Raw genomic sequence first — 16305 nt, 5'->3', positions numbered from 1 at the left:
TCTTTCCCTTACTAGAATAAAAAGTGCCTTATGGATGTAGGAGGAGGTCAGAATTTGGATTGAACTTCTATGTACCATAATGATTTTTTCCTTGAAAAAAGAGTTCTAGAAGTTAAAATGTAGCATGTGTACAGCCAAGTTTTCTGTAGTTGGTAGTTTTTAGCCCTCTTGCAGTGTTACTAAGGTTTATTTAATAGTTTGCATCCTATCTAAATTGCACTGGGACTATCAGAAAGTGTCTTCTCGGTTAGGAGCAGCTGTCACTCAGGTAGCCACAGGAAAGGCAGTGAATGCAACAGCTAGGCTTGTGCCACTGATTATGATGATAACTTGCATATGAGAGACCATTTTCAAAAACAAAAAGTCTGATTATGAGCTACATTGTCCAAAGCCATTTATGTTGCTTAATTCCTTGGAATTGTAACTAATGACATGACAGGGCAGGGTGATGAGAGAATAAGAATCTACTGTCAGTAGACGGTTGTTAATCTTAGGTGAATTCAAAGTACTTGGCCTTCAGGTATAGTACAGCTGACATGAAAATCTCATGGGATCTCAACACTCCTAACGCTCCATACAGATCAGGCCATTGCCTTGGTAAAACAGTATGCTAGTTATCAACCAGAAGCAGTGCAGCTGTAATACAGCTTATTGAAGCTCGCTAGCTTAGATGCAGTGCGATATTGAAATAAGTGTGCTGCTTCCAGTTTGTTTTGGCTGTATAAACAGTGCTAATTTAAGATGATTCAAGCAAGGATAGAGTAATACCATATTTTTCTCAGCAGATCCCATTTGTAACAGAAATGATGGAACAGGCTGTAGCTGTGAAACTAGCAACCAAATTCACTTTTCATGTGAGTCAAACTGAAGCAGTTTACCAGAAATGGAACAGAGTTGTTTCAAAACACCCAGTTGAAATCAGCTTATAGAGATTTAGGTTTTTGAATTAGTGAACAATTACAAGAATGTCCCTCTTTCTGCTGCTTCATTTTTTGTATCTTGGCTTTGAATTCATTGTTTTAAAATGTGCTCTGTCTTTGCTTCATTGGACAAAATGTCCTGGCAGTGAATGTCATGATTTGAAGAATTACACTTTTTACCTTGGAATTCCATCTGATTTTGGGTGGGGGAAGTATATACATCTAATAAATAAATTCCCATCTTTCTATTCAGGGAATTCATGATTATAGAATTTGGCTTCTGTTTACTGGCCAGCCAAGATGCTTATATGAAAGCTTTGTGCTTAAAACTCTGAAGTGGCTTGTATAACTTGCACAAATACTTCTTGGTAGCTGATGAGCTTCATAATAAACTGTAAGTTTGTGTAGTCTTGCCAGCTGCTATGCCATGCTGGAGATTACTGTTGCTACTCCATGTCTGGTCCACAGTGTGCAGTAAAGCCCCAAAATAAGGAATTGTGTATCCAGTTTAGAGCAAGGCTCAGCCGGTACCCTGTTGCCCCTCAGGCTGTCTTGGTGTGCTTCTTGAAATGTGCTCAGGGCTGCTGTGAGGTACTTACTCTGCCTCATTTCTGGGATTTGGCATATGCTGAATGGGAGTGAAAGAAGGAGGGGGGCACAGCGTGCACAGTCATAGGAAACTATGGCTCCAGGCAGGGCATGTCTAGGCTGCTTCTCTCCCAGAAAACTCCATAAATAACCCGTTTGAGTCATGGTTAGAGCTAAGTTTGCCTAAAGAGAAATGGAGTACACCAACCCTCAGACCATGGAAAAGATAGGGGGCAAGGTGTGGCTGGAGCCCCTGAGCTGGCAGTGGACCCCAGGGAAACCAGATGTATGAAGTGGGGGAACTGCCTGGGGAGTTCCTCTCCTCAACTGATCTGGGGATGGGGAGAGCAGTAGTGGTGTTAGGGGAGGGCAAACCTGGCAGTCAGCTGGGGTCCTACACTTTGTACAAATAAAAATGAATTACAGTGAATATGTGTATTATCCATATTGTATTAAGATACTTTCATTGCAGTTTCATGGATAGGGAAAAGTGAAATTGAAATCGAAAATGTCCGACTTGCTTATAGGTCGTCAAAATTAAGCCTCTAAGGGGCCCCACATGACTCTCTTGCCCATGGCTCCAACAGCCGTAAGGCCACCATTGGGGAAAGCTTCAGACCTGCTGCTTCTACACTGTATCTGCACGGGGTACCAGGCTTGGCTGGGGGCAGTTCCCTCATTCCAGTGCTTGTTCTTGCCTTCTTCCCACTTCCACTCCACTCCCACCCCATGGGTGGCAGCAATTTCTGGAAGAAGGAATGTGCCCACTGCTGCCACTATCTTTATTTTTTTTCAGTGAATCAATTTATGAAATGGCCTGTTAGACCACTAGATCTTACCCTCATTTTTACTAGTCTTGCAACTTTTTTCACGTTTGGTTTTGCTTAGAGGTGAACTTCAAAGCAGAAACAAACTAACCTTTCCTTTCTTAGGATGCATAGGAGTTGTTTCATAAAGTGTTATTTTTGTTAGCTTTTATATATTAAAAAAATAATGTAATATGTAAGCAGTGAAGTCCCTGGCATCCTTGCTCTTCCCTCATTGGAGCAGGAGGCAGCAGGGCGAGAGAGCAGCAGCTCTGGATTAATACTGCCACTTACGTCCTGAGTAGCTCTCTCTTTTATTTTAGTCTTCAATATTTGATTCACTAGGTGATTTTTTTTCACTTTAATTGCAGTATATATGAAAATGTTCATCTGTACTACCAGTTGATAAATATTTTACTGAATACCCAACACTGATCTTGACCCATCATCCCTAATGTTAAAACTGTAGTGAGTAAATGACTGAAGTAATGCAGGTGGTGAACATAGTCGAGCATTGCTTAGCAAGATGCTTTCCATGCTCATGTCAAAGTTTATTAGTGTTCCAAAATATATTCTTTCAGATTCTTAGAGATCATGTGTACAGTAGCATAAATCTCAATATTAAGGTTGAGTGTTTGTCTGCCTTGACACCTCAAACATAACAGTTTAATAAGTGATTATTTCATTTAAAAACTCCTGAAAGAAAATAGCTTTAGGAATATTTTGGCTATTTGGCAAACATGACTCTTGAACACAAAGGCCAAAGGTTAATCCTGGATTTGCAAGAAGTGACCAGTCAAACACGCTAAACTGTAAACAAAATATTTGCACTGTTTTCCATTCACAAAAACCCTGTATTACTTTTACAAGTTTGCCACTGGATGCTGTCCAATTGGATAAAATCGTTTACTATCCTTAACTAGGAGTACTACAGAAGAGCAATTTGCACTGAAGAACACAGACTTCTCATATATTACTTCATAGAATTATGTGCAGTCAATTTTTTGCTAGATTCTCTTTATTTATGATAAAACATTGCAGACTGAAGGATTCTGCAGCTGTATTTTGAAAATTACACTATCAAGGTAACTACATAAGTATTTATATTCAGTACTAAAGTATCTTGCTAGTTTAATTTCCTTCAGTTCTCACTTGATGAACTCAATATCTAAGACTTTTCATTAAAAATGTAAATGGTGTCAAGATCTTCAAACATTTTTGGTAATTATGGGGCAGCACAATATTAAAATGAAGCTGTTGGAGAAACTTCTTTAGTTCTGGCCTTTAAAATGTAATATTTTGCACCTTCTTTGTATCTGTAGAATCCTTGGTGCTCTAAAGCTAATAAGAATTACAAAACAGCTTTTGTTTTAGCCCAGAGTTTCTCTTGATTGTCAAATTTACCATACTCTTCACCTATTAAAACCTAACTCGTTCTCTTGCAGGCATATGTTTTTCTTGCATATAAAGGAGGATCTTTTGGCTGGTAATCTGCAATGTTCTTCAGAGCATGCAATTGAACTTAGTGCATTGTTGGCTCAGGTGAGGTTTGGAGATTACAACCAGAACACAGCCAAGTACAGCTATGAAGAGTTATGTGCGAAGGAGCTCACCACTGCCACCTTAGAGAGGTAAAAAGGGCTTGCTAACTGCTGAAATTGGTGTTCATAAAATATAAATCTTTGACTGCATTAAGTAAAGTATATAACTAGTATTAAAGTCGGGTGTGGGGGGGGAGGTAAATCAAAGCTAGTGTTAAATTCATCCAGCCTTTGAAAGGAAATCAAAATGTAACAATGCTTTTAATTGAAGCAGTCTGATCTGTCTGATATTTCTGTTATAATCTATAGGTGAGCAGTCTTCTTGTTTGGAAACTGAAGTAACTGTTTGGTCCTTAATTAAAAGTAAAGGTTTGATCATAGCGCAACTAAATTATCATGCTAAATTCAACAATGAAGCACAGTGTTTAAAGAGGAGAGTGAAAATTATTGCTTTGTGACAGCTATACAAAGAGAATTAACACCTCAAACACTTTGTATGGCTCGACCCTGAATGTCAAGGAGAAAATCTCAACACCATATTTTACTGCAAGACAAGCTTTTTTGGGTAAATGTAATATCTTTTATTAGACAAACTAAACAGTTGGACAGATTATTTTTACAAGTTTTTGGGTTCACACGCCCTTCTTCAGGCATAGAAAGAGTCTGCTGGTGTTTGTGTTCTCTCAGCTTAAGCAAATATGCAAAATGCAGGTCTGTGAAAACAGAAATACCTGGCAGTAGAGGTGCCCGATACATCAGTCTGATATCAGATTGGTACCGATATGAAGAAAATTGTCTATATCAGATACTGGCCCTATAGGGCTGATAATTTGGCCAATAAATGCCTGTGCTGTGTGCAGCTGCAGCACAGCATGAAGCAAAGCCAGCAGTGTGGAGAACTGCTTCCAGCTGGAAAATTGGAAGGGAAGGGGGGGAAGGAAGGGGTGTGGGGGGGCAGATTAATGCCCCTGTGGTGGGGGAGGGGGCAGGGGCAGGCACTGCCCAGCCAGGATGGAGAGAGGGCAGGGCACAGGCGTGGCTTGTGGGGTGGGGGCAGCTTCTGCCACTGCTTGCACCCCAGGAGGGTGGGGAGGTGTGTCCCCAGATCTGCCTGACGTGGGGCAGGCTGCAGCTGCACGATGGAGCCAGAGCTGGCACTGTGCATGGCTTTTCTTGCTGGGGGTGGACTCAGAGTGGGCTCTGGCAGCGCTGGGAGGAGGCAGGTGGTGGGGGAAAAGGGGGGAATGTTGACCAGTGATGAAATGTAGCTGGTAAAATGCAGAAAGATTACCTGGAGTTATTAGATAGCAGGCAGGTTATAATGATATATTAGATAGCAGGCATTGTCATAAATCCAATGTTTATATTTATACTTAACTGCTGAGAACTTTACTATCTGAAAGCCTTAGCGTATGCAAATGGAATTACTGGGCTCGGATCAAGTAGAGCCTTTTCTCTATAGCCGTTAACAAAGCGCATACAAAACACAAGTCCTTGAAATGGTTAAATATTTTAGTTCTTTTATTCTTTATATTTCTATAATTGGAAATGTTTACTCAGCTGCAACTAAACGAACTTGGAAGTAACTCATCTAACCACATCACTTAAAATTTTATAACCTATTACTGCAGATAGTACATATGTATGCCAGATTAGTTCACCTGTACTCACTCTCCCTTCTCTTTCATCTATAGCATTACTGCAAAGCACAAGGAACTAGAAGGTTTGAGTCGGGCATCAGCTGAGTACCAGATTCTTCAAATTGTGTCAGCTCAGGAGAACTATGGAGTAGAGTGGCACTCGGTGAGAGACAGTGAAGGGCAGAAACTTCTTATTGGTGTTGGTCCTGAAGGCATTTCCATCTGTAAAGATGATTTCAGCCCCATTAACAGGTATGTCAGTGGCAAAAACCTGGCATTTCAGCTGTTCTAAGACACAATGTATGCTTTATGGTTCTGTAGAAGTAATTAAAACTATATTCTGGCTTGGGTCTTTAAAGAAACTGTTGGAACTCAGGGAATGGGGATTTATTCATTTCTAATGGCCAGTCAGGACACTGCTGCCTGGTAAATCATTGTGGTACCAATCGTATCATTAGGATACCATTTAAAAGTTAATATATTGTACTTGCCAACCAAAATCAGAGATGTTGTTTTATTTTCAGATATGGTCATATCATTGCTAATAGAATGCTTGAGAGGCTGTCAAAAGTGGCTTAATTGTTAGAGGCAGAATAACCCCCCCCACCTACTCTTTTATATTTACTTTTAGGATTGCTTATCCTGTTGTTCAAATGGCAACTCAGTCTGGGAAGAATGTGTATCTGACCGTCACAAAGGAGTCTGGTAATAGTGTAGTTCTCTTATTTAAGATGGTCAGCACCAGAGCAGCAAGTGGACTCTACAGAGCAATTACAGAGACTCATGCATTTTACAGGTTTGTATTGTTAAAAGTTAATTGTCCTTCCTCCATTTTCATCATTTGAGTCGAGGCATTAAGGCTAACACCAGATTATAAACAGCCAACACTTTGTCACACTAGGTTATGATTTTAGAAATTCAGTTTGGAATTTCATCATATTTATGTAGCTGTTTCTTGCATATGTTGCACCAGAAATGGCACAGGTGATATGAAAGAAGTTCAGATGTTCTAGTAAGCTCATGAATAGATCTTGCTGCTATGAGGTTTTGTAGGGTGAGAATACAAGATATGAAAGTGAGAGAGTTTTTCCCCCATTATTTGGGTGTCACACTTCAAGAGGGACTCGGAGAATTTGTAGAGGGTCCAGAGGAGGGCCCACTCGCATGATTAGTGGCCTTCGTGATAGCCCCTGTGGGGGGAGGTTGAGAGAGCTGAATCTCTTCAGCCTTCACAAGAGATGGCTAAGGGGAAATCTTGTGGCTGCCTATAAATTTATTAGGGGAGGTCAACGGGGAATAGGGGAAGCGCTGTTTACTAGGGTGCCCCAGGGAGTGACTAGGAATAACGGGTGTAAACTAGTTGAGAGTGGATTTAGGTTAGATATTAGGAAGAAATTTTTTACAGTAAGGGTGGCCAGGATCTGGAATGGGCTTCCAAGAGAGGTGGTGCTATCACCTAGCTTGGAGGTCTTCAAGAGGAGGCTAGACAGTCACCTGGCTGGGGTCATCTGACCTTGGTCCTCTTTCCTGCTAGGGGCAGGGGGTCAGACATGATGATCCATTGTGGCCCTTCCGACTCTACAATCTATGAATCTATTACACCACAATGGCACTTCAGACGAAAACTAAATCTGGCTCTAAATCAAATACAGTTGTTTGTAAGGCATTGCATACTTTGTGGAAATAATTACTTTATTATGTACACCAAGTGCTCCTTGCATTCTTCAGTTTCCCATATGTCCCTTGTATTACGTCTTCCCTTGTAGGTGCTCCCTGAAACTTCCTCTTTCCTTCCTCAGGCCTAGGATTTTTTTGAAATCTTCTACTACGTGCTGGGCCATATTCTGTTTCCCACGCCTCACTCCTGTATTTTTTCCCCATCCCAAAAGTAGTTTTTATGTCTCCCTTTTCCCCACCATTACTGTCTTTCTGGCTGTCTGTGTGCTATGTATTTCAGCTGGTTAGCTGTGAAGTTGAAAACTGATCAACATAGCTATGTCAGCCAAGCCACCTGTGTACTGGCAATACTGTACTTTCACTAGTACTGTTTTGTTTGGGATTGATGGAGTAAACAATATTAGAAACATCAGATTTTCTGGTGTATGCTGTGTATCCATATTGAATGCATTCTGCTGGTGTATAATACAAGTATATTGATAAAGTGTTCCTGATGTAGATATAGCTCAAGTCATTCAAGATATGTCTGTCTATACAATGCAAAGATGATACCATGCTGAGATGTACTACACTAGCTCCCAGAGTGAAAGCAGTATATAGCTGCATTAGGTTGGTGCTACTTTCTGGCAATCTAGCTCAGCTGATTGGTACTTTCAGTTCAGGGGCTAGCATGGTTGTCTTAGCACAGCGCTGCTTTTTCACCATATAGATTTACCCTGTATACCAGCATGCTGTAAAGACCAATATAAGTGAGATGGGGTACATGCTTCTATGGAAGGTGTTAATGGCTGCTATCAGACAACTGTGCCCACTTTTCTGTTTCCATTTCTGACATTCATCAGAATCAACAAGATTGTTTACCAATGCTTGGAGAATTTCCTGAAATGTGCATACAGTCAACTCGCAAGAGTTACCACATTCTAGACAAAAGTGCCATGAAGCTGGGTTATAGCCTTTGTTAGCCATTTCTCTTATATTATTGTAGTGCCTCTTGTAGGGCCCATTTTGCTAGATGCCATACAGTGCAAGAAATGTAAACGCTTTATAGTACTGAAAGTGTAATGTAACATCAGTCTTCCAGTTCTTTAAAACATTTTTGGAAATAGAACCATCATATGGAATTATAGGGCACGTCTACACATTCATTAATGCACTTTAGGTAATGCACACTAAATTTAGTGCCTCCATTGTGAGGTACTAGAAAAAGTCACATTAGCTTATTTTAGTGCACATTAGCTAAAGAGCATGATTTTTGTGACTCTTTCATGTGCATTAAAATAGGCTAATGTGATTTAAAGAATGTGTAGGTGCGCCTATAGAACCTATGTATGCCATGAAGCTTTCTGATCTTGTTGGTAGTGGTACTGCTGCTTGAGTGTTTGGAACAAATAGGGCGGGGAAGGAGTTTTCAGTATTAACTGAGTTGGCATGTATCTCATGGATTTATTTTCTTGTAGATGTGACACAGTTACAAGTGCTGTCATGATGCAGTACAGTCGAGATCTAAAGGGCCACCTAGCATCCTTGTTCCTGAATGAAAACATTAACCTTGGTAAAAAATATGTCTTTGACATTAAACGAACATCCAAAGAGGTTTACGATCATGCAAGAAGGGCTCTTTATAATGCTGGTATTGTGGATCTTGTTTCAAGAAGTGATCAGACTCCACCAAGTTCTCCTCTTAAGTCTTCAGAAAGTAGTATGAACTGTGACAGTTGCGAGGGTCTTAGCTGCCAGCAAACCAAGGCTCTTCAAGAAAAGTTGCGGAAGCTGAAGGAGTCTCTTTTATGTATGGTGTGTTGTGAAGAAGAAATAAATTCAACCTTTTGTCCCTGTGGCCACACAGTATGCTGCAAAGCCTGTGCTACCCAGTTGCAGGTAATTGATTGAAAGGTCACTGAAGTGCAATGAGAATTTTATTTTACTCTTCATTTTTTAATACTTGTTTAACACATCAGGACCAGTATGTTCTGTAAAAATCCCTTAGGAACAAATTTATTTTCCTAGACCATGTTTGTTTAGTTCCATTTATATAGCTTTGGTTAACAAGAATATTTTAGAGGGGCTAACCAGGTTAGACTTTTACTTCTGCTTAAGCTTAATGAATTTACAGAAGAGCTAAGGATGAGCTGCATAAACTTTTTGGGATACATTGTCAGTGCTATGAGTATGTAACACCACACCATTTTCATGCATGCAACTTGCACTTTCCCCCCCAAAAAAGGCATTTTCTGGAAATGGGAGGGTATTTTATGTGAGAAATGTGGTAACAGTTGTTTTTACTGCTTTAGGTGAAACAAAGCAAAATCTGCAGCGGTCCACAGGGAGCAGAACAATGAGCTCCCTGGCTGCTGTTACTAACTACAAAGTTCCCTCTTAATTCACTCTGCCTTTCAAAAACAAGGTGGCATGTTATTCTGTGGTTTTGTATGCAAGAAAATTGTGTGTGTGTCATATTTTATGTAATGCACAAACATCAGAATTCTGTATGTCAATTATATAGTGTGAATTTTCTCCCATAGTTCTCCTAAGGTAGTTTTTTGTGCTCATAAAAAGTCTTGCATTGAGAAGAAGGTAATTCCTAATGCTTTTGTTTTTCTTCTCCCCAGTCATGTCCAGTCTGTAGGTCTCGAGTAGAGCATGTCCAGCATGTGTACTTGCCAACCCACACCAGTCTTCTCAATCTGACAGTGATATGATCTCCGTGTGTGCTTTTGAACCATCATGTACTCTTACAAACTGCACTAGTCTGAACTACCATTGATTGTGAATAAGGCAATCACTCCAGCACCAGTCTGCAATCAGAAGCAAAAGTTCTACAACCCTAGTCATCAATATTCTTTTTTCAGCATGCCCAAGAAGACCTTTGGGATGCCTTGTGAAAATAGAATTCTAAACAAATTCGTGTCACATTAAAAGGAGGCAAAAGTACCTTTTGATGCATGAGTTTGCAACATGGTATTATAGCTATAAGCTAGATAACCCTGTAGAAATGTGGTGTAAGCATATAGATATTCCCAGCAGGGGCAATTCAGTATGTAATTTTACACTTTTATAATTTTGTTTATATTTTCTTCCTTTAGTGTGATCAATCCATTTATTTTTAGTAGCAAAACTAGTTTTTACGAAGCTGCAACAATTTTACTATGGTTCATAGTTTCTGCTTTTAGCACATTGTTCTAAAGTTGGGGGTGGGGGAGTTTAAAATTAATGTTTTTAAATTTAGGATTGCAAGGCTTTTAACAGGGAGGTGCATTTAAATCAGCAGTTTAGTCAGCACTAAATAGATTTAATCCAAATCTTGATGGTATGATTTTGGAAGTTTTGCAATAGATCTTAACTTCTGGGTATTGAGGGTTAGTATGAAAAATCTTCATGAGCAAAGGTTGCCCCATTAAGGAACTGTTCTGGGACTCTACATACATATCAAACGGGAACAAAACTATTTCCGCTTGGGATGTTATTCTTATCCTACCAAAAAGATGCTTCCAGTTTGCCACAAACTGTAAATCAGTCTTAGCTGTTGTTGGCTGATTTTACTAAAACTATCGAAACGCATACCATTTTCCAAAATAAGCTGTGTATAATCTTTAAGTGCTTTCCTGAGTTAACTCTTGATTGGCTTGGTTGTCTTTCATGCTAAAAAACCCATTGTTGTTCTCCACTCCCACTTGGGCATTTTGGACTATGGTCTACTAGTATATTCTCTGAGATTTAGAGGAAACTAGAGAACCATATTTGGGTGCAATACTAGCTGAATCAAAGCTAGAAAACTACACTGTCACTTTACTGAGATTTTTCTGAGTATACTTTTCATATTGCCTTAATGTAGCAGTAATGTGTGTATGCATTTGTTTCTTTGCACAGACATTTTGTCAAAATATTAAAACTCTACTTTTTTATGACACATATTAGCATATAAACCTTACTCCAAGAGGGTATTTATTTTTTCACTTTGTAAGGAAATTTTGTTTCCACATTGAAGCAAGAACTCTGTCCTATATCATAGACAACTTCTGTCTTTTTGTATTCAGGTTAATAAAGGACTTTAAAACCAACTGTCTTTTTTACGGCATTGATGAGAGTAGTCTACTTATTAGCTTCATTCTCAGAAATACCGTACCTAGTCATAACTCTTTGTATCTGCTGTTAAGTATATTGTCCATTTTTACTAAATCTATATATTTTGGGGCCTCATCCATAACAGTATTGAGCATCTGTAACTATTACTCAGATCAATATGGGCAGGTAATCAAGATATCTAAAATATCCTCCCTATCCTAGAGCCAACTATGGAGGAGGTAACATGTGATATAGCTATCCTTTTTCTAGGTAATAAGGATCATTGTTGGTAATTTTCCAGAAAAAATAACAATTTTCTCTGGAGAAATAGATATCTATGAAATAGACTTCAATGAAGAAAAAGGTAGTATTTGACCGGATACAAGATATTGAAAGTCTAGAACTTTAATAGTAATGAAACCTGGGGTTCATCAATAACTGAAGCCCTTTTTATACCAGTGTGTAGATATTTAGAATATTCTCTGGGGTATTAGTTGCCAAACCATTAATCTTCAACTATAGCACTAATAAGCCCGGTCCACTTTGAGCCTGTACAGGTTTCCCTTGATTTAAGCTGTACATGCATTCCCAGAGAACAGCGCATAAATTGAATTTGCATAAAGCGAACCCACTTTACAATGTAACAAATAGGGATAGGTTCTCATGGTGGTGAGGAAGGGAGTGAGGCTGGGACTAGGCAAGGGACAAGGGGAGGGGCGCTGCTCCCAGGGCTGCACAAGGCAGCAAAGCAGAGGGAACAGAGCAGCACTCACCCCAGCCACTGCTGCAGTAGCCCTGGGAGCAGCTGATGTCAGTGGCCTCCAGCCGATGGGCTGCACTGTGTTCCACCTGTCCCTACTCACCTCTGCGCTTGTGCTGCTCAGTGCCCTGGTGTAGGCAGCTGGTATTAGCTGGTCCTGGGGCTAGGGTGAGTGCTGTGCCCCACGCCACTTGGGGCTTCACTTGTTTGCACTCACCCCAACTCGTGCTGGAGTGGCCCTGGGAGCAACTGACACCAGCTAACTGCACCATGGCATGGTGTGGCCCAGGCGCAGGGCGAAGCATGGTGCAGCGCAGTTGCTGCAGGCACTGGCTGCTCCTGGGAAGGGTGAGTGGGGCCATGGCCCTTTCCCCTCCCCCCACAGACTTACCTGCTTGCGCGAGGGGGCATCTATGCTGATTGCATAAGAGTGAATTTACCTTGCATTGAATGAATTATAGGTCTAAATATGCTCATCGCATAACATCAAATTCCCATATAAAGAGCCTGCATAAATTGAGGGATACCTGTAATTTGGTTTAAAACTAATCTCTCCTCTTTTTAAAAAAATAACTTCTACTTAAGTACTCTTTTTCAAAGTTGCTGAGAGAGATGGAGGGTGACCAGACTCAGGACAGCCTAATGTCTCATTTATCTGAGAAGTTGAAGACCCCTGTTCAGATTGATTTTGCCTGAGTCAAGCTAGTGATTTGACCAAGCTCTCATCTTTCAGAACAGTTCCTTAACCCCTATTTTATAAAGCAGGGGGTGTCAGCCAGGGGTATGCCTACCCCCAGGAGTACTTGAGAAGGCCCTAGGGGGTACACATGAGCAGGCAGGGACAGAGTGCCACCTCACGCTGCTGCAGAGGGGCTGGCCAGACATGGGCGGGGGAAGCTTGCACATGGCAGCTGCCACCGCTCTACATTTGGTCACATACTGCCCCCAGCTCTGCTTCTGGACCAGGTGCCATCCCTTCCCGCCCCAGTTGCACCTCTGGCCACCAGGGGTACACTGCTCCACGTCTAACTGGCCAGGGGTAAACTGATCCAAAAAGGTTGAAAACCCCTGTTATAAATTATGTAGAGGCAGGATGCCTTCTGTTGGACCCGTTTCAATTCTGTCTGAAGTATTTTATTCAAAGTGAATGACTCTCCACCATATTGGGGAGGGAACTTTAACTGGAAGGTGTGGGATGCTTGTTATTGAATCTGTTTTCCTCTGGATGTTCAATTTAAAAGTATTCTTTAATAACAGCCAGTTGCCTCTTTAACATTTGGTTGTTTCATTGAAATAGCTAATCTTTCTTGAATCTAGGCCTAAAATGTTTTACAGGCAAAATTGTGAACTTTTTACCATCTTGCATGTGACTGCTTTTTTCTTGAATTTGGGAGGGGCTAATGTTGGGGGGGTTTGGGTGAGGGTATGTATTTTTGGCTTTTTAATAGTATGCTGGTCTGCCCCCCTCAGTTTTTAGAGGATGAAGCAATGCTGGGGGGCAGAGATCAAGGCAATCATTGGAGCTCAGTTTTGGAGACTGGGTTTCTGGTAGCCTTGGCAGGCTGCATTGCTCTTGAATTGAGTGTTAAGGGTACTGTCCTGTTCATCTGTGCTAAAGAAATGATGCATGTTGGTAGATGGTGCCATCTTTGTGGACTGCTCGTAAAAGGTAGAGTTTCAAGCAGATATTCCTGAACCCATTTGAAACTCCCTGCTTGAAAAGGACCAACCCACTTCTCCCATGGATCAAGATCTTTGCTTTGACAGGGAATGGAGCAGAGGTAGGAAAGCAGTAAGAAGTCATTCTGGTTCAACTTAAAAGGGTTATTGACCTCACAAGAAAAAATGATCTGTCAGTCAGAATTCTGTGCATATCAAATTAAAAATGGGCCAAAGACCACAATATTATTTAAATTATTTTTGTAAGTTATGGGGTAATGGAGTTCTCACTACTATGGTAACAGAAAAAAACCCGAAGAGGTAGTTGATATTTTAATAAGTTGAGGTAACAAGGCCATGGAGGTGTAGCCTCAGCAGAGACTGCGCTGGTGAAATAGTTCTGAGCTCCTGTGCTTAAATGTGGGTAAGATGCCCATTTTTATTGCATGCCTCTTAATTTTGATTTACTAGAAATATGTGGCGCTCTCAGAGAACTATTTTCATTAAAATTTTCTTGGAAAAGTCATTTGTTAAAAATTGATAATTTCAGAGTAGGCAAATTTCTAATTTTACAGCTAAGTCTTTTCTTTGAACATGGTTCATCTTTGACTTGTTGGTAGCACACCTATAGAAAATGAATGGTTTACTTTATATGTCTTTACTTACCAGATACCTTTGGCTAATGTGAAAATAAAGTAATAAGAAAACTAGGTTTTATGGAATTACAAGCATTTCACCTTGCCACAAAATCTCATGTAGAAACTTGTGCATGTGTGAAAGTGACAGTATTAAACTGCTGAACTAGAAAATGAGCATTCCCCCCTCCTTTTAAAATTATAAATACTTCCATTTATGAAAACAATCTCACTGCCTTTCAACTTCATTAAATGCCTCCATTTAATACAATGTATTAAATTCACATTTTTTTTTTTACATCTCCATTATCCTGGGAGGAGATAAATGTTTCTCTAACTGTTGTACCACACAAGTATGAAGTCAAAAATAATAAAACTTTTACCAAAGCAGATAATCTTTCTGAAAATATCCGAAAGTGTGATAACTCTTCAGACTTGGTTCTATGATACGATCATCTTATGCTGGTATAATTTTATATCTTGGTTCCAAAGGACAGCTGGAATCTATTTGTAAATTAGCATGAGCATCATTGTATCAAAAAGGCACATGTTCGAACATGTTGACAAATCAGGCTTTAATTCAAATAAGCAAGCAAAATGGACTGCAGGCTTACTGAACTGACAAGATGATCTTTGATTTCTAAAGCAAATAGCTGTTGAATGTCTTTCTGGTATTTCTAATCCTAATTAGGAGAGAGGTTTCACTTTTTCAGGCAATACCTGAACTGTTATATGGACAAGAAAATTTGAGAGCCTACTTTTAGAATATGCTGTAGCCTGCTGACCTACTGATTTGAGAGGACTTGCTGGAGGAGAGTTTCCTGGATATATCACTTAAGTAAAAAGGCCAAAAAGGGGGAACCCTTCTATTCTGTGTTCGGTGAATGGAGTTGTGCTCAGTAGATAACTGAAATTAGCTGCTTAGCATGAACTGAACATTGAGGGGAGCTTAAATGCCTACAGTGCTAAGCAGGCATCTTGTAAATATTAGTGATACCTTAACTCTTGGATTTAGATACTTGCTTCTCTTTAAATCTAGTCCCAGGATGAGAAATGGGGGTCGTGGTACATGAAAACTGATTGGGTGAGTCTGTATGAGATGCTTTACTGTGCAAGTAGCATAGTTTACTGCACAGTAAGCATGCATGTCTACATGTGCATATGCTTACTGCCATGAACGAGACACGCCTCCTAAGGCTGGGGGGACACAGTGGCAAGCGAGGGCCACCCGCAGCTGGCCATGGTGACACTGGTGGCAAGGGTGGGCCAAGCGGAGACCACCCACAGGTGGCCACAGTGATGTCAGCGGGAGGGATGGTGAGCGGTGACTGCCCACAGATGCCGGCAGCAGTGTCAGCAGCTGCCAATTGCAGGGGGGGGCACGGGCCCCCTGTGCCCTCCCTATGTGTCGCGTATGCTTACTGAGCAGTAAATGCTGCTACTTGCAAGTAAATTTGCTACCTGCAAAAGTAAGTAGCAAATTTACTTGTGAATAATTACTGCACAGTAACACTCATGTAGATGCTGACAGGGAGTAGATTTGCTCCCAGTCAGCCCTGCCATTAGGGGCACAACCTGAGGCTAGCCCCAGGCCTCCCAGGGACTGGAAGCCTCTCCTGCCCCAGGGCTGGGCCAGATCAATGGCAGCCTCAGTCCTTAAAAGTCTGCAGGCACTTTGAACCCTGGGGCACATGGGCAGGGAGCCTGAGGCCACTCCAGGCCCCTGTGTCCCCCTGGCCAGGCTGCAGGCTCACCTGGGATATCAGTGGGGGGTCCCACTGCTGTCACTGCTGCCACAGGTGTTGCTCTCGCTGCCAGGCATCCTCCACCTACTGGGCCGCCTCTACACAGGCCTTGGGAAACAGCTCCCCCATGGCCTCACAGATGTCATGCAGCATGCAGGCTGCAATGATGACAGGGGGAGGATTCATAGATGTTAGGGTTGGAAGGGACCTCAATAGATCATCGAGTCCGACCCCCTGCATATGCAGGAAAGAGCGCTGGGTCTAGATGACCC

The 16305-nt window shown here is 41.2% G+C and overlaps 1 protein-coding gene across 1 annotated transcript in view; it reads left to right on the top strand.

Moving 5' to 3' along the window:
* MYLIP (myosin regulatory light chain interacting protein) overlaps positions 1–11230 on the top strand; it is an 18341-nt gene extending 7111 nt beyond the window's left edge. Inside the window, exons 3-7 of the mRNA XM_025213232.1 lie at positions 3760–3945; positions 5550–5747; positions 6127–6291; positions 8630–9050; positions 9782–11230. Coding sequence (XP_025069017.1) covers positions 3760–3945; positions 5550–5747; positions 6127–6291; positions 8630–9050; positions 9782–9871 — 1060 coding nt within the window. The 3' untranslated portion in view covers positions 9872–11230. The remainder of the gene's footprint in view (positions 1–3759; positions 3946–5549; positions 5748–6126; positions 6292–8629; positions 9051–9781) is intronic.
* Positions 11231–16305: the final 5075 nt, after the last annotated feature.

Source organism: Alligator sinensis, unplaced genomic scaffold, assembly GCF_000455745.1.
Source record: "Alligator sinensis unplaced genomic scaffold, ASM45574v1 scaffold743_1, whole genome shotgun sequence".
NCBI lineage: Eukaryota > Metazoa > Chordata > Crocodylia > Alligatoridae > Alligator > Alligator sinensis.
The sequence above is the reverse complement of the archived record's forward strand: the minus strand, read 5'-3'. Positions and strand labels throughout refer to the sequence as shown.